The sequence below is a fragment of the Xenopus laevis genome, chromosome 6L (genome assembly GCF_017654675.1).
Source record: "Xenopus laevis strain J_2021 chromosome 6L, Xenopus_laevis_v10.1, whole genome shotgun sequence".
Lineage (NCBI taxonomy): Eukaryota > Metazoa > Chordata > Amphibia > Anura > Pipidae > Xenopus > Xenopus laevis.
The window spans coordinates 137,932,984-137,960,083 of NC_054381.1; the positions used below are offsets into that span (position 1 = coordinate 137,932,984).

At 38.9% G+C, this 27,100-nt stretch overlaps 1 protein-coding gene across 2 annotated transcripts in view; it reads right to left on the minus strand.

Moving 5' to 3' along the window:
• Nucleotides 1-203: 203 nt before the first annotated feature.
• Nucleotides 204-27,100, minus strand: part of virma.L (vir like m6A methyltransferase associated L homeolog) — a 28,229-nt gene continuing 1,332 nt past the window's right edge. Inside the window, exons 3-24 of one of the 2 annotated variants that reach the window (XM_018268134.2) lie at nucleotides 26,572-26,658; nucleotides 26,002-26,050; nucleotides 25,560-25,734; nucleotides 19,312-19,437; nucleotides 17,632-17,904; nucleotides 16,342-17,488; nucleotides 15,508-15,999; nucleotides 13,789-13,943; nucleotides 12,198-12,280; nucleotides 11,875-11,968; nucleotides 10,570-11,114; nucleotides 9,494-9,729; nucleotides 8,267-8,516; nucleotides 7,432-7,649; nucleotides 6,821-6,953; nucleotides 6,041-6,190; nucleotides 5,672-5,832; nucleotides 4,841-4,937; nucleotides 4,463-4,626; nucleotides 4,043-4,377; nucleotides 3,131-3,271; nucleotides 204-589 (exon numbers count right to left, since the gene is read on the minus strand). In XM_018268134.2, the coding sequence (XP_018123623.1) occupies nucleotides 435-589; nucleotides 3,131-3,271; nucleotides 4,043-4,377; nucleotides 4,463-4,626; nucleotides 4,841-4,937; nucleotides 5,672-5,832; nucleotides 6,041-6,190; nucleotides 6,821-6,953; nucleotides 7,432-7,649; nucleotides 8,267-8,516; nucleotides 9,494-9,729; nucleotides 10,570-11,114; nucleotides 11,875-11,968; nucleotides 12,198-12,280; nucleotides 13,789-13,943; nucleotides 15,508-15,999; nucleotides 16,342-17,488; nucleotides 17,632-17,904; nucleotides 19,312-19,437; nucleotides 25,560-25,734; nucleotides 26,002-26,050; nucleotides 26,572-26,658 (5,266 nt within the window). In that variant the 3' untranslated portion in view covers nucleotides 204-434. The remainder of the gene's footprint in view (nucleotides 590-3,130; nucleotides 3,272-4,042; nucleotides 4,378-4,462; nucleotides 4,627-4,840; nucleotides 4,938-5,671; nucleotides 5,833-6,040; nucleotides 6,191-6,820; nucleotides 6,954-7,431; nucleotides 7,650-8,266; nucleotides 8,517-9,493; nucleotides 9,730-10,569; nucleotides 11,115-11,874; nucleotides 11,969-12,197; nucleotides 12,281-13,788; nucleotides 13,944-15,507; nucleotides 16,000-16,341; nucleotides 17,489-17,631; nucleotides 17,905-19,311; nucleotides 19,438-25,559; nucleotides 25,735-26,001; nucleotides 26,051-26,571; nucleotides 26,659-27,100) is intronic. The other variant, XM_018268133.2, reaches the window with a different exon arrangement.

The following is a 27,100-nucleotide window of genomic DNA, read 5'->3' on the forward strand; positions in this document are numbered from 1 at the left end:
TGCATTAACTCAGATCTACATGTTATTATCCCCCTCCACCCAGCAAATCCCAGGGACAAACATAAAAGCACAAGCCCTGCATTATCTAGTCTATTGGAAAGGAGCTTACAGAAAAGACACTGTCCAACCCCTAACCAACAGAAAATTCGGGGAACACCGCTAAATAGTTCAGAAGCAGGCTAGAATTCTAAGAAAACAACGGATTTCATTTTTGTTTTATTAAAAAGAGCTGCAAGGAGAAACAACAAACACAGAAAAAGTTACTAGACTGTACACAAAAATAAAATGCTTTACACAATTACATTCAGATTGTGTATCAAAAAGATCATCCAGGCATGGCTAGTGCCATAAGTGTTCAAACACTTTTTATACTGGTCCATTAGTGCAGTTTAGAGTCTTATGAAATATTCATATGTCCAACAGGATTTTTCTTTCTACCGTGTGAAAGAACGAACATGGCGTCCTCGGTTTCCATTGCCACCAAGGAACTTCCCACGTGAACTGTTTGCACTGCTGGCGGCATTTGTCCATGATGGTCCTATACCGCCACGACCTCTAGCCACCCTTTCACGTGGATTTGGGCGATAACCTAATGAAGGAAGAAGGAAACCAAATGGTTGGAGTCTGCTTTAATGCAATTCGTTGCTATACTAATAAATATAACGTAAACCACAAAGATCTTGTCGACACTGTCAGCAGTTTAATGGGTTGGGGGGGTCCCATGTGCGAGGGGGGAAGAGCAGCAGAGAAGGGGCTCATACTCCCATAAGCCAGACCTTCTGCCTTCCATCTAGGAAAGCAGGGAATGTCTGGGTGGTCTGTATATCTCACAGTAGCCTGGGGTGCTGACCCCGGTGGGCTTTCCAGTGTAGGGAGCTAACCATCAAGTAGTACATGTAACAACTCCTGGAGGCAAATTTATCAAGGGTCGAATTTCGAATTCATGTGAATTTTTTTAAACTTCCCTAAACTCACAAATTCAAAATTTGACTAGTTGAAATTTATTTAAAGGAGAAGGAAAGTCATCCTGCACTTGGGGATGCCAAATGTTAGGCTCCCCTAAGTGATTGTTTTTACTGCTGCTTTAAAAAGGATCGCTCCGTGGTGCTCACTGGTATAACCCCGGGCTGGTGCAGTTTTCTGCTGATAGGAGCACTGGCCGGGGGTTTGAGGTAAGTAAATACATTCACTTGGGGGTGCCTAACAATTGGCACCCCCAAGTGCACAATGACTTTCCTTCTCCTTTAATAAAATCGAATTTTGTAAACTCAAACGAATTTAAATGACCCAAAACTCTAATCAAATTATAAAAACTCGATTCGAATAAAAAAAAAATTTGAATGTCAGGAAGGCTACAAACTTCAACAAATCTATGGACCTCTCCCATTGACTTATACAGTAATTCGGAAGGTTTTAGGTGGTGAATAGTCAAATTCTAGTACTTAGAGAATTCAACCCTGTAGGAAAAAAACCCGTATCCCCCCACCACAGGTAGACCTCCCTCCTCCCCCCGGGAAAACGCCCCAATACTTTATACTTACTCCTCGGCGCAGATTCTGCAAGCGGAGTTCCACGCATCCATCTTGCGGGTCCTCGGTAAGCTGACTGGGAAATCGGCAATCTCCGTCAATTTTGGCACATGGGCAGTTGTCGAAAACTGGCAAATTGCTCCAACTGCGCATGCGTCAACATACTGAACTCCCAGTCAGCTTACCGATGACCCGGAAGATGGATGCCGTGAAGTCCGCTGCCAGAATCTGCGACGAGGGATAAGTATAAAGTATGGGGCATTTTCCCGTGGGGGCAGTTAGCCTACGGGGAGGAGGGAGGGAGGTCTACATGGAGTGGGGGGTACAGGTTTTTTTTCCCACAGGGTTGAATTCTCCTTTAAAGTGCCAGAGTATAATAAATCTCGAAATTTGAAATCGAATTAAAACTCTTATCGAGTTTGGATAATCCAAAATTCGAATTTGAGGGTTTTGACCCCTAAAAATTTTCACTTAGACCCTTAATGAATCTGCCCCCTGGTGTTAGCCCTGGTGCCAGTGCTAGACACGGACCAAATAAGTCTTTTCAGGGTCTGACTAGAGATATGACTGTTCAAGCTCCTAGAAGCAGGACACTTGAAAAAAAAAATGAATGGATTGGGTACAGTGTAGGGGTAAAGCTGGAGAGGACCGAGCACATCAATAAGTGGCACATTAATCAAGTGTCCTGCGTCCTGGAAGGTGGAGCTTAACCCCATGTGTTCTGTGTCCCACTGAGATGACAGAGAAATGTATATATGGAAATGCCTTCTAGGTGACTACATTTTGCCACCAATACATTTATTTTTTTTAAATGGTTATTAGAACTATAATACTTAAACATTTTTATATTTGGACAGAATACATCCTGTTTTTTAGTGATGCACAAAGCCAAGATCTACAGTGTTATCTTGCGACCATCACATACATTATACCCACTTTTTTAACATTAGTGCAGGGATTGTGACTTGTGATGTACATGCATATTTCAAAGTTAAAACAATAGGCAAAATACACGTTTTTGTTGTTTCGTGCACTGAACAGGACAAAGTGCATCGTCTGTGGTGTTACGAGACATACGTTTAAAGTTTAATGTCCCTGTCTCTGGTGTTTGAGTCTGGCAGTTCAGTAATTCAGGTGCAAAAACTAAACAGTTACAATTTTGCAACATTTAGTGGATACATTTCTCAGAAGTAGTATCTGTGGAATATTAGCAACCTTTGAATCAATTCTAACAGCTGCCTTTAATGAAACTCAGATTCTGCTCAGCAGGGACAAAGATAAACTTATCAACTAAATGTATCAATTTAGAAGTTTCCAGGGTCGGCAACCACAGAGCTGCTTTAGAAGGTGAAAAATTAAACTTTACACTTCAATATTAGAAAAATAGTCACACAGAAAACAAAAAGTAATTGGAAAAAGTCTCTATTTCTGGTGAACTATCTGAAACCAACTGAATTGATAAAAGTGTTGGATGGTGAACAACCCCTTTAACTTTAATGACTAAGAATTACGCACCGGGCAATACTTTTGTACTATATTAGCCATTTTCTAGCAGCACATATAAGTAGCAGCAGTCATTCAGTAAAACATCGGGTACTAACCTGCAGAGCTTTGCCTGAGAGGAGGAAGAGGTGCTCTGTCAAAGTTACTCTGGGCTCCTCTACTTTCTACATAAGCCCCTCGTGGTGCAGCCTGCGGGCTCCAGTTCAGGACACGAACTCCTTCTCGTCTGTTATAATTTACTATAGTACAAAACAGAACACAATATTAGCGAGTTTAAAGGTATATTGTCATGTTTCGAATGGTGTCGTTTTTATTTCTAAATTACATTGTTTACACTGCAAATAATTCACTTTACCACATAACATTTCTGAACCGACAAGTATATTTTTTTGTTGCAATACGGTTGTGTAGGCGCCATCTCAGGTCATTCTGCCTGATCCTGTGCTTTCAGAAAGAGCCAGCATTTCACAATAGAACCGCTTTCCGACAGGCCATTGTTTTTCCAACTCACCTCCAAGGAGTGTCACAGTTGTGCCATGGAGCAGTTCTCTTGTGTAAGGGAACCGTTATCTGAATTCCTTCCCATTGTTATGCTGAAGGGCTGCTGGGGATGGGGGGGGTTGGATGACATCACTCCAACTTGCAGTGGAGCAGTAAAGAGTGACTGAAGTTCATCAAAGCACAACTTATTTGACATGGGGCACCTGGGAAACGTACAATATGACTAGCCCCATGTTAGATTTCAAAATGAAATATAGAAAAAACCTGTTTGCTCTTTTGAAAAACTGTTTTCAGTGCAGAATTCCGCTGGAGCAGCACTATTAGCTGATGTGATTTGGAAAAAAACATTTCCCAGTGACAGAATACTTTTAATTTTAGCAAGTTCAGTACCACTATAGAAACAAGGCATTTGCCAAACGGTCCCAGTGTTTACAGTATTGGTTAATATTGGAGTCAAATGGATAGTGGTGTATATGGAGATCTAGTTACAAAAAATTGCTGCAACAAACCTTTTGGGGCTGGTGGAGTGAAGAATCTGCTTTGGTTGTGGAACACTCCTCTCCCTCCTCCTCTGTTTCCAGGGAAACCACCACGGGATGACACCTTCGGAGATACTTTTGGTGGCCTTTTGGGTGGAGGGATTCCAACTGGAGGTGGCACTTCCTTACGTTCAGCTGCCACAAAATCATCCACGTGCATTGAAGGTGGTCGGCTTGTATTCTGTTTCCTCTGCCGGAAAAGATCATGAGGACGCATGTTCTGTAAAAATCCACCCCTGCCCCTTCCTCTTGGGAGAGGCACAAAGTGAGCTCTTTTGGCCGGCTCAATGTATTCAGACTTGCCACTGGAAGATAAAAATATATGTAGAAGTTTAAAAACCACAGCAAATCCACTTATAGGGAAAAACCACAACTTGCAATGTAACTCACCTTGTGATGAAAGTTTCATGTTTGTGTTTCCCCAGCTTGAAACCCTTTGTGGTTTTTGTCCGACCAGGTGATGAAGGTTCCAATAAAAAGGATCTTTCTAACTCAAATTTTAAATCAAAGTCACTGCAGCATTTTGCAGATAGCTCAAGCAAATCCACTTTAACCTATAAATACATAGATTACCTATTATATATAAAGATATGTGGGAAGTGATTATAGACATTATTTAATGATGTGAAAAGTCTTCATATGGGGATATTCGAGTACTTATTTTATATTGCTATATGCTTACAGTTAGATTATAAGGAATGCCAATATGTTCCCGCTATGCAACAAACCCACACAGGTTAACACTAAATTAAGGAAACCAGGTTTTACCATGTCAAGGTCTGCGTCAGCTTCTTCGGGCTGGAAAGGTGTAACTGACAAAGATTTCAGCTGTTCATCCACCATATCTGCTAGGATATACACCGTCCTAGAAAAAGGAGCCAAGGGTCAGATGCTTAATTTGAGCTGACAAAGATTTCAGCTGATTTCAGCGTAATTTTTGAGGTGAAACTTCATCACTAGTCCTTGCACTTTATGTTTGGAAGACAATGTCATGGCTAGAGCTTAAAAGGACAAGGAAAGTTCAACTAAAGAAGTAGCTAGACATGTTGTACATTATGTTTTGGGCTTCTGTACCAGCCCCAGACAACCAAAGCCCTTTAGCAGTGAAGATCTGTATTTCCAAAGATACCCCAGTAGCTCCCCATCTTCTTTTCTGCTGATTCACTGCACATGCTATGTGCTGCGGTCAGTTTTCGGCACTTAGGGACCCACTCACAATATACAGTACACATAGAATAGAATATAAGGCACAGTATAAGGCTGATTAGTAATTTATATGGATAATTACTATAGGGCAGCACAGAAACCAGTGCAACTATCATTAGAATTTAATAATCAGCCCTGTAGCATCAGCTTATATTACAGGCCAACCTAATTTTCTGCCCCTAAGCTTAGCTTCTCAACAGCTGCTCAGAGCCCACTGAGCATGTGAGTGTCACAGACACTTTCCACGATGGTGACCCCCTGTGACAAGTTTGAAGTCCTGGATCTTTGCTGCTATTGACAAGCTGAAACTTTAGGCTGGTGCAATAAGTTCAGTATATAAAACATGGCATTTTTAGCCCTATTTTTAGGGTTTAATTCTCCTTTAAAGATTACCTGCTGTTGAACATATTCTGCAAAGAGTCTGTTGCAGGTAGGATAGGCTCCACATCCTGGTCACTCAGAGGCACTGGAGTCTTGGCAGATTCCAATATCTGTCTAAAACTAGACACGTTGTCCAGCAAGGTTTCTAAGCGGTCATCTTCTTTGGATTGCTCCTACAGAAAAAATACATTGTCAATTTTAAGCACAAGACATCCATATTATAAAGAGAACACATATTGGTAATTTACATTTGGCTCCAGTAACAATCATGTTAGTTCAGTACCATTTACCACCTATATCCCTTTTTGGTAGTCTATTACTCAATCAAATAGAACCTAACCCCAACACTGCAAGTCTGTGCAGAAATAAATGTTACCATACCAAAACAAGCTTTTCTAAATCCAGCAGCAAATTATCTGAGGTTTCTTCTTTGCTCAGAAGCAGGTGTTTTATTTCAGAAGTGGTGAGCCCCTGTGTCTTTGAAGGGTGAGATCCGTCCACCTCCATCATTCCTCCTTCTTCCCCACTGCCCTGTGTTTCAATAGAGAGAAAATGACTACAATAAATAAAAATACCAAAAAAAAGAAAGAAAAAAAAAAACTACAGAAACTTTCCAATTTTAAAGATACATAGTTTCTCCTGTTTTAATGGCATATTACTTATTCCAGCCAATGCATCTCAACTATAATTAGCCTTGGAGTACTCACATAACACCCCTCTGACTCCCAGGGACCATTTCCCAACCCCACTAAGGACCTGTTTGACTGGCCAAATACCCTTCTGGCCCAGTGAGAGGTGATAAGGAGCTTGTGACCAGCCTGCATTAAGACAATGGGGCTCATTTATAAACAGTAGGCCGAAAAAAGTGAATCACCGTTTGGTTGCTATGGGTTACTACCCAGGTGCAATTTTGCCTACTGTTTATAAATGAGCCCCAATGGCTATTTAAAGATGGTAAATTCCAGAATGAGCCACTAAAGACAACAGAATCTCTGGAGAGATAAACCAAACAGAGATTAATATAAATTCAGTTTTCAATGTAAAAAAATAAAAAAGGGGGGAGCCTTTAAGGTTTTAAATTTAACTTGAGAGTTATTCGAAAGTTCGTAATATGTTCCCCACCACAGCAGAAATGACATTTTTAATCTTGAATCTACTTGCCATTGACTCAGAGTTCATTATCTGTCTCATGAAGTCCAAGAAGGAGGAAGCCAATTCACCGGTGTCTTTTCCAAAGCTACACACAATGCGTTTAAGGACAACATACAGAGCACTGTTTTGCTTCTTTAATGAGCTGTGAAAAATATGCAGTGTTTCGCAGTACTTTAGTTACAAATAGAAGTCAATAATTGCTTATGTTAATCTGCCTTGTGCTGAACTGAATTTACTCTGCCAGCCATGATCAATATGCGTAAGAACACACATTTCCCTACACTGTGCTATAATCATTTCTGAAAAACACACAATGTATCTTGGGCCTATGGCACAGGAAGAGATACTTGAGAATTTTGTCCCTTTAAAAACCACCCAGGATCAACCTGCAAAATACCTTATTGCCAGCAATAAGAATCATTACAAAAAAGCAATTCTTGCTTGGGTACTGGGTGTATGTTTATATACATGTTTTATGCAAAAGGTACCCTGTATTAGAATCACAAATGTGATGTGAACGCTGTACAATATGTGCAGTATATAAAAAAAAAAAGTTGTAAATGTGTTTCACCTCCTGTTATTATTACAAAATCTTAGGACATAATTATTCCTTTTCCTACCTCTTTAAGTGGTAGAATCCGTAATCGTGCTCCGAAAGGAACATCATGGTTCTGATGGCAGTGAGAATAGATGCATAACTGCTATCATTGTTGGCAAAAGTCTCCATTAGACTATCACAGATGGACGGAAGAAGTTCTTTACTGGGCAGTGCATTAGCCAGTTGTTCTTGTTCAGAAACTTGTGCTTCTGTGGAGCTTGGCAGGATAAGGGCAATATCCTGAAAGTGAAGCCATTTAATATGTTACACAAACAGATACTTAAAAGAACAGTTCAGTGCAAAAATAAAAACTGGGTAAATAGATAGGCTGTGCAAAAATAAAAAATGTTTCTAATATGATTAGCCAAAAATGTAATGTATAAAGGTTGGAGTGACTGGATCTGTAACTTAATAGCCAGAACACCTGCTTTTCAGCTTTCAATCTCTGAGCTAGTCTGCGTCTATACATGAGACATAACGGTTCAGTGAGTTTGCAATTGATCCTCAGCATTCAGCTCAGATTCAAAAGCAACAGTTATAACCTATGTGCCCCCCTCAAGTCACTGATTGGTTACTGCCTGGTAACCAATCACTGGAAACCAAGAGAGCTGAAAAACATTTTTTATTTTTCACAGCCTATCAATTTACCCAGTTTTTATTTTTATACTGAACAATTCCTTTAAGGACGATTATCACCAATTTAAATCCTCATTTACTGGATTTTCCTGTCCCAGTAACCCGTGGTACTAAAACAAATTCTTATTGTGTTAACTTTGCCAAGTGTTTTTTCTACTCTGTATTGGCACTTTCCAACATTTAAAACATATTTTTTGTAATGCACTTAAGGGCACAGGTACCTGATCGCAGAGGTATTGTATGATGGACATGACATAGTCCCCACACTGCTGGTGAATGACACTGTCAGCTGCGGATTTCATCATAGTCAGAAGCTCCTGAAATAACTCTGCATATCGTTCGTCACCTTTGCCCCCACTGATCAAGTGTAATATTGCCACTTTACATGCTCTGTGGGCTGCCAGGGAATCAAGAAGTGCAAGCAGCCGTGCCAGCTGTCCCGTGTACTGCTTCTCCTTGTCTTCCGGAGAACTGAAGCAAATTGTACAGAATGCATTTTAAAAAGGATCTTGTTATAATAAACATTTAATTCACCCCATGTTACAAAGTAAACAAAAACCAGACAAGAGCTTGAGGCAAAGATAAAATGTGGCCTTACAAGGTGTTAAAGGAACTGTAACATAAAAAAAATGAAAGTGTTTTAAAGTAATGAAAATATCATGTAGTGTTGCCCTGCACTGGAAAAACTGATCTGTTTGCTTCAGAAACACTACTATAGTTCATATAAACAAACTGCTGTGGAGCAATGGCGGAAATTGAAAAAAGGCTATATGGCACAGTTTAAATAGTAGATTATAGATTACCATTATTTTCTACAGATCTTATCTGCTATCTGTTGTGTAGCCTGAGCCCTTTCTCCTTTGAATGGCTGCCCCCATTGCTACACAGCAGCTCATTTATATAAACAACAGTAGAGTTTCTGAAGCAAAAAAAGCAGTTTTACCAGTGCAAGGCAACACTGCATTATATGTGTATTGCCTCAAATCATTGATTTTTTTTTTTTGAAGCTACTGTTCCTTTAAGTAACACTCCCACTACCCCACAGACAGTATTTATGATTATAATGCCTTATGTAGAATGTGGTCATTTTAGCCAGATAAAACAGGATGTGTGAAAACCATGGGAAAGGGACTCTTTAAGCTTAATTTATTCATCTGAAAGTTTTTTTTTTAACTGTACCTGCTATAAAAGAAGCAGGAAGAGATTACATTACTACCACTTGAAATGCAAAATAGCACTAGCACAGATTAAGGCAGCCAGTTTCTTACTTGTAGTAAAAAAAATTTAATTTATTTTGGTTGCCACGGTCATCTGCTCTGTCAGTAAATCAGCCCCAGTGAGTTCCCTCTGCTATGTAGATGGCAAAGGTTGATTTGTCAAACCCCCCCCATGCAAAAAGACCACACCCCTGGATTAGTGGCGAAATTATTTCTGACAAAGACAAATACCTCTGCAAATCCTCAACAATGAGATCCAGTACTGTACGCATAATTAGGATAGCAGTGGGTGAGGCCAGGTCACAGAGCTGAATACAGACTCGTCTGATCATGTACTGCAGAGGCTGGCAAGAAGTCCCGGAGATGGAGCGCACAATATCCTGGAGGAGTTTGGAATGTACATGAAGGTGCATGCTCCACAGCTTTCTGGTGTTTAAAGCCACAGCAATATCCTGGGATTCAATAGCCTGGAAAATCAAACGAAAGCCACTTTATTTAGAAAACATTAAATGATTGTGATTATGTACAAACTCAGGCTTTCAGGAGGTGCCAACAGCCTTTACAAAAAGATAATATTTGTGATATCAAAAATGCTGTACTTATACTTAGTAGCTGGCCTTTGTATATCAAATTAAGCATGCTATTTTGCTCTCTGAGGAGGGCACTTATGACCTTTCTATTTTGGGGGGCAATGTCTTGGCCGATTCTGGAATTAAACAGTTTTATTTTTTAATTTTTTTTTTCCGTTTATGCATTTTTATTCTTTAAGAGACAGCAGAGGGATACATGACTGGTTTGCAGAGGGGTGAAGGAGCTGCCGCCATGGATACTATATGAGAACACCAAGGGGCAGATTTATTTAAAAAAAAATTAAAAAATTTTTATCGTCAAAACCGTCAAATGCGACTAGGGAATTATCCAAACTCGATTCGAGTTTAAAAAAATTTAATTCAATTTTCGAGATTTATCATACTCTAAGAATTCTAATTCAACTATTCACCACCAAAAACTTGTCAAATTACAGTACAAGTCAATGGGAGAGGTCCAGTATCTAATATGGAGATGTCTGTAGCCTGACATTTAAGTTTTTTTTCAGAGAAAAAATTGAAATCGAGTTTGTTCGAATTCAATTCAAGTTTTCGGGTTGGTAAAATTCGTACGAATTTTGCATATTCAATTTTTTTAATAAATGACCCCAATTGAATTTAGAGTAAAACTGAATTCATGTGAGAAATTTGACCCTTGATAAATCTGCCTCGAACAGTAGGTGACTGTGCAAATAATGACTAACATTTCGATTTGGTTACCTGTGTTGTCTGCATAGGAAGAGGCAAAGGCAGTAGCTCTGACAATATAATGAGTCCCGAAAAGAAGCCTTCGGGAACTTTCAAGATGGATGAAAGAACTTCCTTGAGCATCAGTGACCATGTGTTATTGGCCAGTGTCTCCTCAGAGATTGTAAGTTGTTCATTAACTCCTTGTGTAAATGTTAATAAAATGTCGATTATATCGTTTTGGATTTTTTGCTCTTCTCCATCCAGTCTTCCAGAGAGAGGGATAGAACAAAGGAGCATGTGTAAAGTGACCAGCGTGCATGGGACCCTCATGTCTTTAAATTCAAATGAGCCACCACGTAAAAGTTCCATCAACATAGTCTTGAGCAAGGAAAGGGTGCAGCGTGCCACCGATATGGTGATAGCTCTGTACAGTATGGTCCCCAGGTTTACATGTAGTCTCCATGGCTGGATCAGAATACCATTCAGTTTCTGGAGGATACGTATAAAAGTGTCCATGCCTTCAGCAGAAAAGAGCTGAATGACTGCAAGATTCCACTTTAGATCCTTCTGTTGGCCTACAACCGCAAGATAACAAAAAGTTAAAAAATGCAATATTGATGGAAAAGTTAAAGGTATTTTAAAATGGAAAAAGGCAGAAGAGGAAGTCAATTTATCTAAAAATTATATAAGCTGAAAAACAGTTGAACTAACCCTTTAAATATAGAATGTCAGTCAAAAAGAATTAAAAATATAAGTCTTTGAACAGGGAGAACCAATTAAGTGTGTGAATTGGGGCACATTTATATTATGTTGTCATACCCCTAAAGATTATATATATATATATATATATATATATATATATATATATATATATATATATATATATATAAGTCTCTTTGGCAGAAATACCATTTTCTACCAAAACACTTAAATTTATACTAAATATTTATGCTTTTTTTTTTTTTTAAACACAAGTGATACTGACACTAAAAAACCATTCTTCAAAATATTACTGTACATTAAAAGCTACCCATAGGTCATGTTGATAGAGGAACATAGGGGATCAGATAGGTAATGTAAAAGCATTGGGCAAATACCTTTATGGCAAAATTATAAACAGCACTCAAAGACAATGTTATGATAAAACAAATGTAATTTCTGGTGTCCGTATCTATAATAAAAGAGTTACTATATAGGTTGCCGGTTTATTACCCATAATAACTTCACTGGCATCAGGCCTTCGCCTGTCCCTGACTTCCAAACGGAGATGCAAAGACAGATGGGCATTGGGCATTAGAACAATGGGCATTAGGCACCTAAAGAGGTTGAACTTACCTTCCACAGGAGCTGGAGGACAAGCCACATGGCAAAGGATGCGGAGAGCAGTGAGAAGGCCAACACCTTCTTGTGTCATCAGATTGTCTATATTCTAAAAGAAAATATATCATTTATAGGACTGACATTATAAAGGTCAGGTGCAAACTGAATCAATCCACAATAAGAAATCAATTGCTGAATCTTAACAACTCAGTCAAAATATTGAATAGTGAAAGCTTTAACTTTAAATCATTTCTAAACCTTTTCTGCTCTCGATTACTCTAAACAGTTGAATAACATACCTATATTAAAAAAACATCAAAATATAATCTAGTTCTTACCTGCTTTATATAGTCAATAAGGCTTGAGATGCAATTTATCTCAAATCGAATACTTTTTATTGGTTCTAACCATTTGGCAAGTTCTACAAAAGAGTAAAAGAAAAAGGAATGTAAAAAAAAAAAAGTGTATAATTATAGTATTTAAGATACAGAAATGCATCACATCTAAACAGATAAATTAAAACTACACTTATCTGAATCTCATGTTTGGTAAAAAAAAAAAAATGGATTGATTCCACAGAAAAAAAGATTTCAGAACACATATTAAAGAAGAAGGAAAGCTACCAAAGCAGTTTATTGCCAATAGATTAGTCACAATAGTGCAACACTAAGGGAATGCTTTACAATACCCGAGTAAACAGCTCTAGAAGCTCTCGGTTTGTTTAGGATAGCAGCTGCCACATTAGCTTGGTGTGACATCACTTCCTGCATGACTCTCCCAGCTCGCTCATAGCTCTGGGTTCAGATTTCAAGAGGGAGGGGAGGAAAGAGGAGGGAAAAGGGAGCTAGAGAGGAGCAAACTGAGCATGTTTAAGCCCTAGCGGTTTAAGCTGAAAGAAGGAAGTCTGATACAGAAGCCCATGTGTACACAATAGAAGGACAGAAATGCTTTGTTTCTTTTAACAGAGGACTCAGAGCAGCATTACTTTGGTTTACTGGTGCATTTATATAGACCTTTCTGATAAACTTACTTAGTTTTAGCCTTTCCTTCTTTAAGTTTGTCACTCCTTTGCTAAAGACAGAAAGTTGCTATTCAGAAAGTTCAGAACATTTTTGAAAAGCCTTAAAGGGGAACTATCGAGAAAATGAAAATTTAATATAAGCTTCGGCATACTGAAATAAGAAACTTTATAAATACAATCAATTTTAAAATCAAATAATCAAGTTCATCTTCACTATTCCTCTCAGCATCTGTTTCTCTTCATTCTGTCTTATTGCAAGAGTTGGGTGTCAGATAATCATCAGACAGTTAGATCCAATATATCTTATAGGGGGGATCCTTTTGCCAAGAAGATGTATTAGAGCTTAATATATTAAATTTACCAGAAATCCTGTCTCTCTTCATGCAGAATTTGTGCAAAATGCAGTTATCTTGTTGGAGTTTGTTTCTACTGGAATCAGTTATTTAAATGAGCTCTTATACATCTCCTGGGAAAGGAAGCCCCCCCCCATAAGATATATTGGATTTAACGGTCAATGACTATGTGACACCCAACTGCTGCATGAAGACAGAATGAAGAGAAACAGATGTTGATAGAGGAATAGTGAACATAAACTTGATTATTTCAGAAACGGTACAGAATATTTAACTGATTGTATTTAGAAAGTTTCTTATTTTAGTATGTTAAAGCTTATATTACATTTTAATTTTTGCGTTAGTTTCCCTTTAAGCTTGTGTACAGCATAAAATGAAGTTAAAGATGACGTAGAGAGGATAGGCCAACAAAAAAGTATTGGACACTTGTCAATTACTGATATGCGGGCCGGCCCGAAGCCAACGAGAAAGTAATTGAAAAAAATCTATTTCTGGTGAACTGAAACTAAGTGAGAATCTTGTCTTGTGGTACAAGAGTTAAAAGCTTAAACCTACCCTGAAGCTTAGCATTATTCTCATCTGCTTTACACAGTTTCAGAAGAGGTGCTGAATGGCCCTCCAGAATCTGTACATCATTGGAGGTCTGGACTACAAGCAGCACAAGTAGGCAGGCATAGTTATAAGCTACTGATTTCTTCGACTTTGTGTCCCTGTAACAGGAAAGAGGATTTGCCATTATAACTTGATAGAAACTAATATACTTTTTCATTCACATATATGGTTAGGACGAGGGAAATTATCATTTAGTATATGCACAAACCCTGTATTATAACATTGTTTACAAGGAAATGTATACAATTATGAAAATAATGACAGAGCATCCCATGGAACAGAAGCATATATGTGATGTGATAAAGTATGCAGATTCTTAGAGGAAACAAGTGCGTGAGCTTAAAGGAAAACTATACACCCCAAGCAATGTAGGTCTCTATAAAAAGATATTGCATAAAACAGCTCATATGTAAAACCCTGCTTCATGCAAATAAACCATTTTCACAATAATATACTTTTCTAGTAGTATGTGCCATTGGGTAATTATAAATAGAATATTGCCATTTTAAAAAATAAGGGCCAATCCCTGGGATTGTAGGATTCACTGTGCACACAAACACACCAAACAAACCATACATGTTAGGTCACTTGAGCCAATTAACAGAAAGAGTTGCGTCTTTTGCTTCAACACTTCTTCCTGTTACAGTTAGAGCTGTAGTATTTCTAGTCAGGTGATCTCTGAGGTAGCACACAGACCATCACAAAATGGGGGTTCAAGGCAAGTGATGTAAAAGGGCAATATTAATACTTAATGATTTAAACTATCTGTTGCTTAAGTATTTATTTTGGGGGTTTAGTTTTCCTTTAAGTGACAGCAGGGTCATTCAATCAGCACCAGCATGGCAGTACATGTACACAAAGAATATAGTATATATATGAGAAAAATAAGGCCGCTCCAGACTCGGTAAACACTTCTCTTTATGATCCTCTAGAGGCATCCAAGATCTCGGTGTGAGTCAGTGAGCAGGTAAGAACTCCCCTTAGAGAAGGAGACACTTTGCGCCCACTAAACTTAAAGGAGGCTTTCTGGATCTTGGAACTTGATACCGGAATACCGAAGGGATTAAACACGAGACATGATTTTATGTATCTATACTAATCCAGATGCCAGTTTTTTGAAAACAGATGCAACTTTAGTATACCACACGCACAATAACATAGCCAGCACAGGGTGGCCCCATATATAAACCCACACTGTGATTTAAAGGAACATTCTCACACAGCAGAAAAAGTTTCTTTGAACCTCTGTAGTTGTTTTTATTATTCTACAGGATTTTAATGTGGACTAATAAAGAGTAGTTTTATATTTGGGGATCTACACATGCAAAGGATACATATGGTAGTGGATATTTACGGACATTGCAATTTTATGTAATTCCTGAAGGGGCCGCTTTTGCAAGGCCTATTTAAGGAAGTGACATGTATGAATCTGTAAGCCTATGATTGAGGGAGGTGTTCCTGAAATAAATTTGTTCTGTTCTGTGACCTGTTAATAAATAAACCCCCCTTTCTTGGTCAAGCGCAAAGTATATATACCAAGAATGTTAAAGAGAAGTTCCTTTTAGCACAACATCATTAGCTTTCAGAAATGCTACATGGCACATTATTAGAGCACAGAAATGTAAAGTGCATATGACTGCTACACCCAAGAGGGTACCTCACCCAAGAGCTTCTTTGGAGCAAAATTCCATCAATGTTATGAGGCACTGCAGGTTCTTGTCAAGGCTGAAGACATGGGCAACAGCTGACCTCCCGACAGGGTTGAAGGTGATAAGATAAAGGTTGTGCAGAATACCTAGAAGGTTGGCATGATCTGTCTCTTCAGTGTCAGTGCAGTTCTGGAAATGGTGAAAGAGTTCAGAGATGTACTGAAGTGCCTGTGTGGCATGGAGTAGCCATAAAGCAAACGAATCTTCACTGTTGCCATCAGATGGTAGATTCTCCTCCTGCTCCTGCTCAGAAGCCTGGCACAGTGCTCTGGCAACGAGGTTTGTTGCTTCATTCTCAAATAAAAGAAACAGAATGCCTTTCTGAGACTGTGTTAAGAATCTGAGGATTTCCCTGATGGCGTACATCACTCCTGGGTGAGAACTGGTCCCTGGCAGAGAGAGCAAGAGTGTGGCAGACTCCAGAAACTGGTGATGGTGAAGATACCTGTAAGGAAGGGAACATTTGCATCAAAAGGACAATCTCATTTGCAAATGGTTTGGTGTTTAGTAGCCACTATGCATTCATTTCTCATTAAACTTGCATAAATTTGAAGAGGTAAATTGAATTATTTTGCTGCAGTTTCCCTACCCCCAATTATCTCTGAAAGAGTAACTGGTTCTCATACAAGCTGCATATCACCTCTCCTGGCTCTTTTATGGTTTTATCATAAACTAAATGAATTTATCCAATTATTCTGCTTGATAATTTCATAACGATTTCAATTTATACAACCACCTTTTTTCTATATTTTTTTTTCTATATTCTTTAACCCTGTTTGTGGCTTACCGAAATAAGACAGGGTAAGGATCATCCCTCTCTGGTGGTCCAGTGATGCGAGCTGATGTTGGGAAGGACTTCACAGGAGACTGAATCATTGTATGGGGTGCCTTTTCCAAGAGATGTAAGATCTCATTCAGGAGGCCAACCAGTTTCTCCAAATCCCCTTCACTTACATTAGCAGCTTCCAGGAGATGTTCCATCTCCATAGGCATCTCTACATCATTATCATACTCTCGAGTCGGTCTCTCGAGAGCCGTTTTTGCTTCCTGACCAAGTTCATTTTGGGTCTGAGGGGCTGCTGCACTTTCTACCAGCTGGTCTCCAGTCTTCTTCACATCAGAAAGAATTTCATAAAAATGACACTTCTGCAGAACGGCAGAACAGGACGTAAACACTCTCACAGTCTGATCCAACAAAATTAAATCTAAGAGCTTTTGATACCCACTTTTCCCTTGTCCTTCAGAGGGGTATTTTAAAAAGGCCTCCATGCCTTCATTTGTGCTGAGGACGCTATCTAATGATCTAAATGCATTCAGTTTGAGAGAAGAGGACACATGATCTGCAAATAGCAAGTTGTACAACTTTCCAATGACATTGGCATTTAAAAGAGCTTCTACTGCTTGTGACCCACACTCTGCCAGTGAGGACACAAGCTTTGTACCTGCTTTCAGCTGGCGCACATTTAAAGCAATAGGCTGCTGAAGAGCAAGCTGCAAGTCCAATGCTTGCATGGCCCAATCAACTAACTGACTGAGGTGATCTCTTCCAGGTTCCTTAAGCATCATAAAGCTCAATCCTTTCACAATTAAACCTGAGACTTCTTCTAAAGCAGTGACCCACTTGGAGCTTCTGTCATCTTGATACAGTTCAAGTAACTCAGTTAGCTTTACAGATGTTTCAATTGCCCCGGAGTTTTCTTTGTCTAGATCTAGTTCCTGAAGCCTGCTGATTTCATTCTCAAATGCAGTTCTGTATGGACAACTGAAGTAGAGCAGAGGGCCCAAGTCCCTGTCATATGGGTCATAGGCCACGGTGGGTACAGATGCCAAATCCTCAGGAGTATAGTCAATGTCAAAACTTGGGTATTTAAATGCCTCCCGTTCAAAATCAGCGATCCCATCTTCATCGCTTGAAATTTGTTCGTACACATCATCTGCCAAATGGAAGAAAGAAAAAAAACTGGACAGTGCAGTACAGCAATCTGGATAGTAAAGAATATTAAACTGAAGGTTTTCCATTGATATATTAGGACTATGTAAGAAGTATTTAAGCAAGAAAATCTAAAATAAAACACACCTTCGAGATCCTCATCATCGCCCTCATCATCTTCATCTTCTTCATCAGCGATGCTCTCCCCGGTCTGGTCATCTTCCTCATCCTCCTCGTCTTCAGCATTTAAATCATCATCGTCATCTTCCTCCTCATCATCTTCATCTCCTTCATCCTGGGGATCATCTTCCCCATCATCTTCATCTGAATAGTTTCCGTCAGGGTGGACAGAAACTCGATCAGGGGATATGGGTTCAAAATAGCCTTCTCTATGTAATCCATCTTCTTCTTTCTCTCCACCTGATAGAGAAAAGGAAAGAGGCAAATCAAAGTGTCTGCCATAAAAACAAATAGCTTTGTTTTGTACATGTGAAATACATGGTGTTAAAAGACGTTCCATGATAGAGAATTAATTTTCTTATGTAAATTTAAGCGTGATGCAATCAAAGACATACTTAAAGGGAACTATCCTGAGTAAAGAATATGGCCATGTTTTAACTTTCACTACCAGCCAGAATAAGAAATTGCCGCTGCATACAATGCTCCTTCAATAGAATACCCAATTTAAATGTAGGCCCTCGATATGTACATTCGGTAATAGTATCTCCAAGGAACTAAACTTATTAGGCGCTATAAAAGGGGACTGTTAAAAAGAAGAAGCAGTGTATTATTATTTATACAAGGGTAGCTGCTGCATTCTCATTTACCCCCTGGTATTTAACAGAGATGCAACAGTAGCAGACATGCTGCTGTTCTATTGTAGCTAAAAAAAATGGCAGCTCCAGCAATCACACACACATGAGGAATACCCTGTAGGCAAAATAACCTAGGCCTTAATTCTTAAACACAATATGTAAAATACAATCCCCATTTATAAACAGGAATAGGTTCCCTTTAAGGCCTTACAACGAATAGATGAGAGCAGAGTGAGAACATAATATCAAACAGGCAGAATAGGGGACATTTCCAAAGGAACAGCGTCACAATTATAAAGTGAAACTCAAGTGTACCATTAGCACGTGTTATATTAGCAAATTATTAGTACATGCATAGAACAGTCATCCAGCTCATAAGGTATAAGCACCTACTATAAAAGAAAAATGCTTGGGATACACACAGAGCCTAGCCTGAGGAGAAACGGATTACCAAAAATCAGACTAGATACGCTGACTGCTCCTGACCCAATATGCTGCAGAGTAGCAAATGTAGAACACAATGAAACAAAATTGTGTCATTTGTATCCAGTACTGCATTTACTATGAAAAAAGTAAAAAAAACAAAAAACAAAAACAGAGAGAATGTTAAACACCCTGGTGATTTATAAAGGACTCATGCAGTTAGAAATCATACTCAACTGTAAAAATGCAGTAGGTTACAATAAAACTGCCGCAAAATAGGAAAGCTGGATTATTCACACAGAGACAAAGAAGGAAAGCACAGCTCAGAGACAACAAGCTCCAGAGTCCCGGGTCTTGTGCCGATTCTAGAGCTCTGCGTGCCTTGGGAAAATGTGATACTGACCCACAGTAGCAGAGCGACAAGCAGATATGCAGAACAGACTACAGAGCATTTTGCAATACACAGGAAGCATGCTGGGGAAGAGGACGATTTCTTATGGTAACAGACCACACAGCATTAGATAAAGCCTGCGGATTTACAGCAGATGAGGTAAACAAGGTTTCATCAATCACCAAACTGTACATTTACCCGAGGCTGGCATAGGCTCATCCTCGTCATCATCGTCTGGTGGCGGAGGGCCAGGGGGAGTTCTGGGCCCTCTCGGCTGCGGCCTTGGGGGGCTACCATTGTATTGATCATCTTTGTCTTCTTCAACTGAAAGAAGCAGACCAAATGCAACCCACTCATTAGCAGAAGGCCCAATGTGTAGCGACTTGCACACATCTAATAAAAAGGAGCAGTACCGGTGATATTTAGTTTTAGATACTATAGAATAAGATCTATAGCTTTAGTCTATAATTCAAAGTGGATTGGACAGGCAGCTTCTTATTAAAATTTCAATATTACTTGTCCTATAAATGTCTATAAAATGCATGCCCCCAAGCACAATGTATATGCTACAGTCACACCAGGAGACTTATCAGTGATTCCAATTGTCCACATTCTGGTGTACTTGCACCTGCTGCAATACACTGCAAACGCTTATTCCCTATACTGGAGAAGATGCACCAGGTAGAGAATACTACTTGAAGGGGTTGTTCACTTTTAAATTAACTTTTAGTATGGTGTAGATAGTAATAATCTGAGACAATTTGCAATTGGTTTTCATTTTTTATTATTTGTGGGTTTTCAGTTATTTAGCTAAAAAGTAGCAATAACAATACCTTTGTAGCCTTAGAGAGCATTTTTTTTTTTAGATGGGGTTCGTGACCCCCATTTGAAAGCTAAAAGGAGTCAGAAGAAGGCAAATAATTCAAACTATACAAAAGAAAAAATGAAGGCCAGTTGGAAAGTTGCTTAGAATTAGTCATTCTACAACATACTAAACGTTAACTAAAAGTTAACTTAAAGGTGAACCACCTCTTTAATTAAGTATCAATGGGCAAGGTGGAACTGGTCAAAAAAGTACATCTAGCACGCTTCTGCATGTAGACACAAGCATTAGTAATAAAGAGTGTAATTTTTAGCCCCCTATTGTAACTAGAACTTGTGCCTACTTTTATTAATAAGCCTAATCAGCCGTGTCTCTTTTCTAGAGAAAAGTCGTGGCTATAAAAAAGAAATCCCCAACAAATCTCCTGGTGTGACCTCAGCCTAAGTTTGTACACACAATTCCATTGGAACATTGTTTTGTTGCAGGTTTGGGGAAGTAAATCTTTATACAGGAAGTGTTAGGGCCATGTTATAGGACTGTATCTTACATAAACATACAAAGGGTTAACGCCAGGGATGAGAGAAACTTGTGACCGTTCAGATATTGTTAAACTGCCGTTCCCAGCACTTTGGCCCTCGCCAGGATACAGGAAGTTGCAGTTTAAAAAGACCTGGAAGGCTGTGGATTCGCCCAACCCTAAAATAGAGTGTTGCAGCACATTATTTAACTTTTTAACTAAAGTCTTTTGGCATAGAAATATATACGTGTTGTATTTAACATTTTACAAGAGAGGCAAGGAGCCCAGCAGCTTCCCACTGGAATATCAGCTTTACCCTTAGGGCAAGGCCAGACGTGGCGTTTTTAAAAAAGAACAGCCAGGCGTAAATACGCATAAACTACACTACCACTGAAACGAATGGAAAATGCACTAAAGCAATTCACACAGGGCACTTGCAAGCTGAAATCCACCACAGGACGCCAGTATTGGTGTTTTTTAGCAGAAAAGCCAATACGTCAAGAAACTACCAAATCAGTAGACTTTACGTAAATACGCAGCGTATTTTAAATATGGCGTCCAAATTCAATGAGAACAATGAGAAGTGCATGTTGGGAAAAGAATCCTATGTGCTGAAAACCGCATGTTGACGGTCGCATGTGGTTTCAGTAGCGTATTTACGCCTGGCTGTTCTTTTTTAAAAACGCAACATAAAAACACCGCAAAAACGCCACGTCTGGCCTTGCCCTAAGATTTAGTTACTCAACGTAAAATGGGCCGGTGATGAAAACTTCCTATTCTTGTAATTAAAATAACATTAATAGTATTTTTTGTGGAAGCAATGTTTCTAGGAATTAAAACATGAATATTCCCTCCACTAGCAACACCCAGCAGGAATGCTCTGCTACTACCAGGCTGCGCTGCCAATCGTGAAAAATAAAAATCAGCAGGGAGACTGACAATATATCCATCCTCCTATAGAACAGAATCTGTACTGAAGGATGGTGCTTCTTCCACCTACCACAGTGATGAGGGGTGTTTGAAAATTACTTCTAAATTCTGGTAACTGGTAACAACACAAGTATCACCAAAAAAGTTGAACATTTTTAAATCTTATTGCGGTATGTTTGCTATGAACTGTAGTTTGTTCAGCCATCTTTTTTGGCATTGTCTCAGTACCACACAGGCTAATGGATTTACTGCAACTCTATATAAATAATAAATGACATGGATCAGGAAACCCTAGAAAAAAATAAAAAATTAAAAAAATAGAAGATTCTCAAAAGAAATACAGGTATGGGATGTAGTATCGGTAAACCCGTTATAATACTATGTATTTTCCTACCACTCTGTATAAAAAAAAAAAAAAAAACTGTAACTTGTGTGTGATTTGCAGATACATTACTTTGGAACAGGGTTAACGCTGTGAAATTCTTTACACTGAACAACAAAAGAATAAAAGATGAGATAGTGGCATTTATAAGTCATATGCACACATAATAAAGCAAAATTATGTCTCACACAGGCACATTTATCAAGGGTCGAATTTCAAATCCGTGTGTGTTTTTTTAAAACTCCCATGAATTCAAAATTCGACCAATCGAAATGTATTAATAAAATCAAATATTTTGAACTCGGATGCATTAAACCGACCCGAAAACTCAAATCGAATTCAATTTGAATTATAAAAACCAACTGAATTTAAATAAACTCGATTAAAAAAAAAAAAAAAAACTCGAATGTCAGGAAGGCTGCAAACATCACCAGATTGATCTCTGGACCTCTGTATATATAACTTCCAAAACTTCTTTCTGCTTCTCTTTATATAAGATATAAATATAATAATGATAAGAGGTGCTCAGTGTTAGCTCTGCTGCAAAAAAGAGCTTTCGTGATAAGCGAAATCACTGATCCCTGGATCTCTCCCATTGACATACAGTAATTTGACAGGTTTTAGGTGGCAAATAGTCGAACTCCAGATAAATCTTGAAATTCGAATTAAAACTCAAATCGAGGTGGGATAATTCACAATTCGAATTGGAGACTGTTTTGACCCAAAAAAAAAACAAAAAAAAAAAAGAATTATTAAAATTCTAATTTTCACTTAGACTCTTAATAAATCTGCCCCTTAAAGTAATTATGGGCGGTTATTGGGACATTAAATAATCAGTCACAATGGACATTTGGCCCATATTATTGTCAGACGTGGTAATAGGCCAAGTCTGTAAAGAGGATCAGCCTGGCTAATACCTTGTAGCTCTGGATAAAGGAAATAAAATCAATTAATACTGGTGTGGGTGGGTGCAAAGCAATGAAAAATCTGTACCACAGACTGATCAAACTGCAACAGCAATGTAAACTGCAGGAGAACAGTTGCAAAAGTGAAAAAAGTGCATTCATTAGTGTTCTAAAGGCAGCATAGGCTCTCAAACAGCTGTTAATTATGAGGGGGGCAATGCTGGTAATCTAAAAGTAAAACTTGACTTCCCTAAATCCTCACACTATCAGCAAGAATAAAATACATGTTTGTTATTTCCAGCACCAGGCATGACATCGATATATGTTCCTGGCAAGACATTTCTGCAATGGACTAACATGTAATAAATGAAACGTGTAATATGTATATGATACATTGATATGGGGTGCACTGCTTGGTAAAGAAGTGAAAACAGAAAAGAGAACCAGACGCTTAGACAGTGATTTACCAATAAACAGGGGGAGTTTAAAAAAAAAAAACAAAAAAAAAAAAAACTGCGCCCAACATGTTAATTCTATGACAAACATAAAAAAATTAACAGTAACACCAAAAAATGTAAGCGTTTAAAAGGAATGACAACAAAATGCACTGTTGCCCTGCATTGGTAAAACTGATGTGTTTGCTTTAAAAGCACAACTATAGTTTATATAAACAAGCTGCTGTGTAGCCATGGGAGCAGACATTCAAGCACAGGATACACAGTAGAAGCGCCGGGCCAGGCCAGCTAGGCACCCTAGCTGGTCACATTGCCCAATAGGCAGCGCGCAAAAAGGACACAAGTGCACATTAAAGGACTCACTCGCCGGCCAGAGTGGCGAGAGGGGACAGAAGGTACGTGCCTGGCACACCCCCATCTTTGCACCCTAGGCACGCACCTACTCTGCCTACCCCTAGTTCCAGCCCTGCACAGTAGATAACAGATGAGTTCTGAAGAATCCCATTGTATACTACAGAGCTTATCTGTTATCTGCCGTGTGTCCTGTGCCTTTTCTCCTTTATGAGCTTTGAATGGCTGCCCCCATGGCTACACAGCAGTTTGTTGATATAAACAAATTTAAGAGTTTCTAAAGCAAACACACCAGACTTACCATTGCAGCACGAGAGTACATTATATTTTCGTTTTTTGGTGTTACTGTTCCTTAGGTCTAGGTCATCATGGGTATGGCAGCAGCCCTGAGTACTAAGCCACAAGAATCATCAAAAGTTTACCTTCATTGAGGAGGCCATATACAGTACAATCTGCATGTGGTGTGAAAATCAGCCTGGCAATTTGGCTACCTATATTCAGGGCCAAATTGGGCTGATCCAATAAATGTCCTAAGGATCAACAATAAGATCCGAACATGAGCCTATGAAGATTCAACAGGAGAGGGCCACATCAACAGACTAATGTATTATTCTTCAGCTGCCTTATTGATATCAGAATAAGCAGGCAACTCTGTTGTAGGCTGAGCTGGCAGGTTTATCAGCCCCTGAGAGGATTAAGGCTGTGTCACCTGGCATTTTCTCCTCCAGTGAAAAAAAAATGTAGTCTAATTTTCTATGAATGTGAGACAGAACAGAAAGGAAACTCATGCACCTAGAGTATATCAACTGTAGCATGGTTGGGAAAATCATGGATGGAAAGTAAATCCCTCCCAGAATCCTCTATGAAGCAGTGCAAAGGGATGTGAAAATGAGGCTCTGAGTAGCAGGGAGGTGATTAGCCTCACTGAGTAAAAAGGTGGGGGCTCAATTAGGCTGCTCTCTGCCCTGGAGAGAGAGAGAAGGGAGAGCTACTGGAGAGCTGTGTTAAAAGTTTGCTTAGTAACTGCATGTTACCTGTGTTTAAAGCATAAGGACTTTTATTGCTAGGCACAAGTTTCCAGAAAGAGACAACTTAGCAAGGACTGGCTACCAGCTTCTGCCTTAAGTGTTTGGGGAGCGGCTGCTTCCAGGAGAAAAGCACAAGGAATCTCCAAAGGACTGTGAGTTAACGGTTAATTTTGTTTGCTGGACTTATATTGCCCCAGTGGGAGACTGTGGGACCTTTGGGAAAAGGACATTTTCATTTATCAGTACAGCTGGACTATTTTTGTTTACTGCCTTCCCAAAGGGTATGAACTGTTATGTTGGTGTTTAAGCTGCTGTGTTAAATAAATACACATGTGAGATCAGCTGGAAACCTGTGCACTGTCTACTGTCTGTGTGAAAGGAGTTGCTGCTGCTACTACTACCTAAAGAGTCATTCCCCCACACAACATATACACTATGTAAGTTAACCACGTTCCCAGTGATCAACCAAATATCAGAAGTGAAAAGTTCCCCTTTGCATATGAACTCTGGTCTACTGTAAATATTCTGAAATCACATCAAAGCGATATGTTAACTGACATATTTAGTCTTATGAAGAAGCACAATTGCTCACAATTTAAAGCATCACCACGGCTAAATCCCACAGAGCCAATTTGCAGCACAAGGGATTTCCATTTGAGGACCAGTTCTCCCACCATCCATTTTGAGGATGGTGGGAGATCAACAAGACAGCTGCACATTAGATATTCCAGATATAAACAAGCTGTATCACACGCCTTCCCAGCAGTGGAAATAAACGCTACTACTAATTTGCGCAGTAAATTGTGTGCACTATTATTAAACATATAAAGCATAGCCAGGGCCCTTAAACAATACTACATGAAAACAGTAAAATGCCAATGGAAGCTGCTGGGCAATCTAAACTAACTAGGAACACAAGAGCCTCAGGAATGTGTGTGTACTAAGCAGCAAACTTATTGTTTAAAGTATTGATTTAGATAAGCATAAAGGAGATATGTAGAAGCCAGACATATTCTTTATTTAAAAAAAAACTGTACAAATGACTTATGGCTCACCGTGTTTGGGATTTCTTTTTAAACCAATCTGTTGGTGCTGGGGAGGTGGTGGAGGAGGCGGTGGAGGGGGAGGAGAATCGCGGTCATGGCTTATGATGACTCGGTCTACAGATCCATACACAGCCACAGTCAGGCAGTTGTACCATCCTTTCAGCACCAACCCATCTGTATTGATCTGAAAGAGATATATCAAAAATAATCTTATCAATGACAAGCAACAACTGAGGTATGGGCCAGACTATGTCACATTTGTGAATGAAGGATTAATATAACTTTTAGAGGCAATGAAAACACGCTGTTGTTTTCATACTATAGCCTCTTTTAATTTCTAGTAGTGGGAAAATTACACAACTGACGCAGGTAAGTAAGTATATTGTGAGTCTCTGTCTTATCTATGCCAAAAAAGTATGCCTTTTACTTTAATAGCCAGTTCTTATATTACCTTAGCATTTGGCCGGAAGATGATGGATGTGTTCTCATCATAATCCAAACTGTTGACAAAACAAGAAAAAGCATTTGTAAGTTATGTACGAAGAAATAATTAAGATTCCATATTTACTTCTTGGTCCTAAATAACACAAAAGAGAGAACCAATACTGTTTCCCAAAAGATACAAAGCCCTGTACTCATCATCATTTTTACAACAAACAATATGACCATAACTCCTGGTTGGGATTGCCTAAATCCTAATTTGGTCCTAAGCATCAGAAAACTAAACATAAAAAGGTCCATCTCTTTATCATGAAGAAGAGGCACACCATCAAAGGGACATTAACGTTAAAATGAAAAATCATCTAAAGGACTGTAATAGTATTAATACTCCTCTTATACCACTGCAGAATTGTCAGATCCACAGACAATTAGTTGCAGTGAGACATAATTGCCAGCAGATATATGCAGTTCGACATCCTGGACATTATATACACTGCTTGGTCCACTCAGTCCCCAAACCTGAACTAATTTTCACTAGTAATTGTACAATGTTTTCAGTATAGAAAGTCTGTATACTTACCTCCCCAGTCTGTCAAACACTGTAGCACTTGGCTTACTAACATTGTTGAAAAACAGATCCAGGTGAAATGTATGTGGAGAGGTCTCCCTAAAAGCAAAAATACTGTATGTTAAAACAGACTCAGGAAACAGGATGTCAGCAATAAGTGTGCTCATTAGCAAGTATTAATGTTCCTCTATTAGAGGAGGAAAGCAATAATTTTGATTCAAATATAACCTCGTTTTTGTGAAAAAATGTTTTTATTCTGAAAAAGCATTGCACATGGGGCATGAACTCTTTTGATGGCAGTTATAGCTTACTACAGCCAGGTGGAAATAAATTATTCCAAACTGTCTAATCTCTCTCAGGCTGTCTCATGAGAATTATTTTAAGTATTGTTTCTACCCAGAGACAGTAAAGAGATCGTTAAAAGGCAGAGCACCGTCAACAAGTTGTATATACAGATGTACCATTGAATGCTTTGTGTATCTTTTCTGATGCAGGTATACTAAATCTAAGTTTTACAACGTTTCAGGCCTGCGGTCTTTTA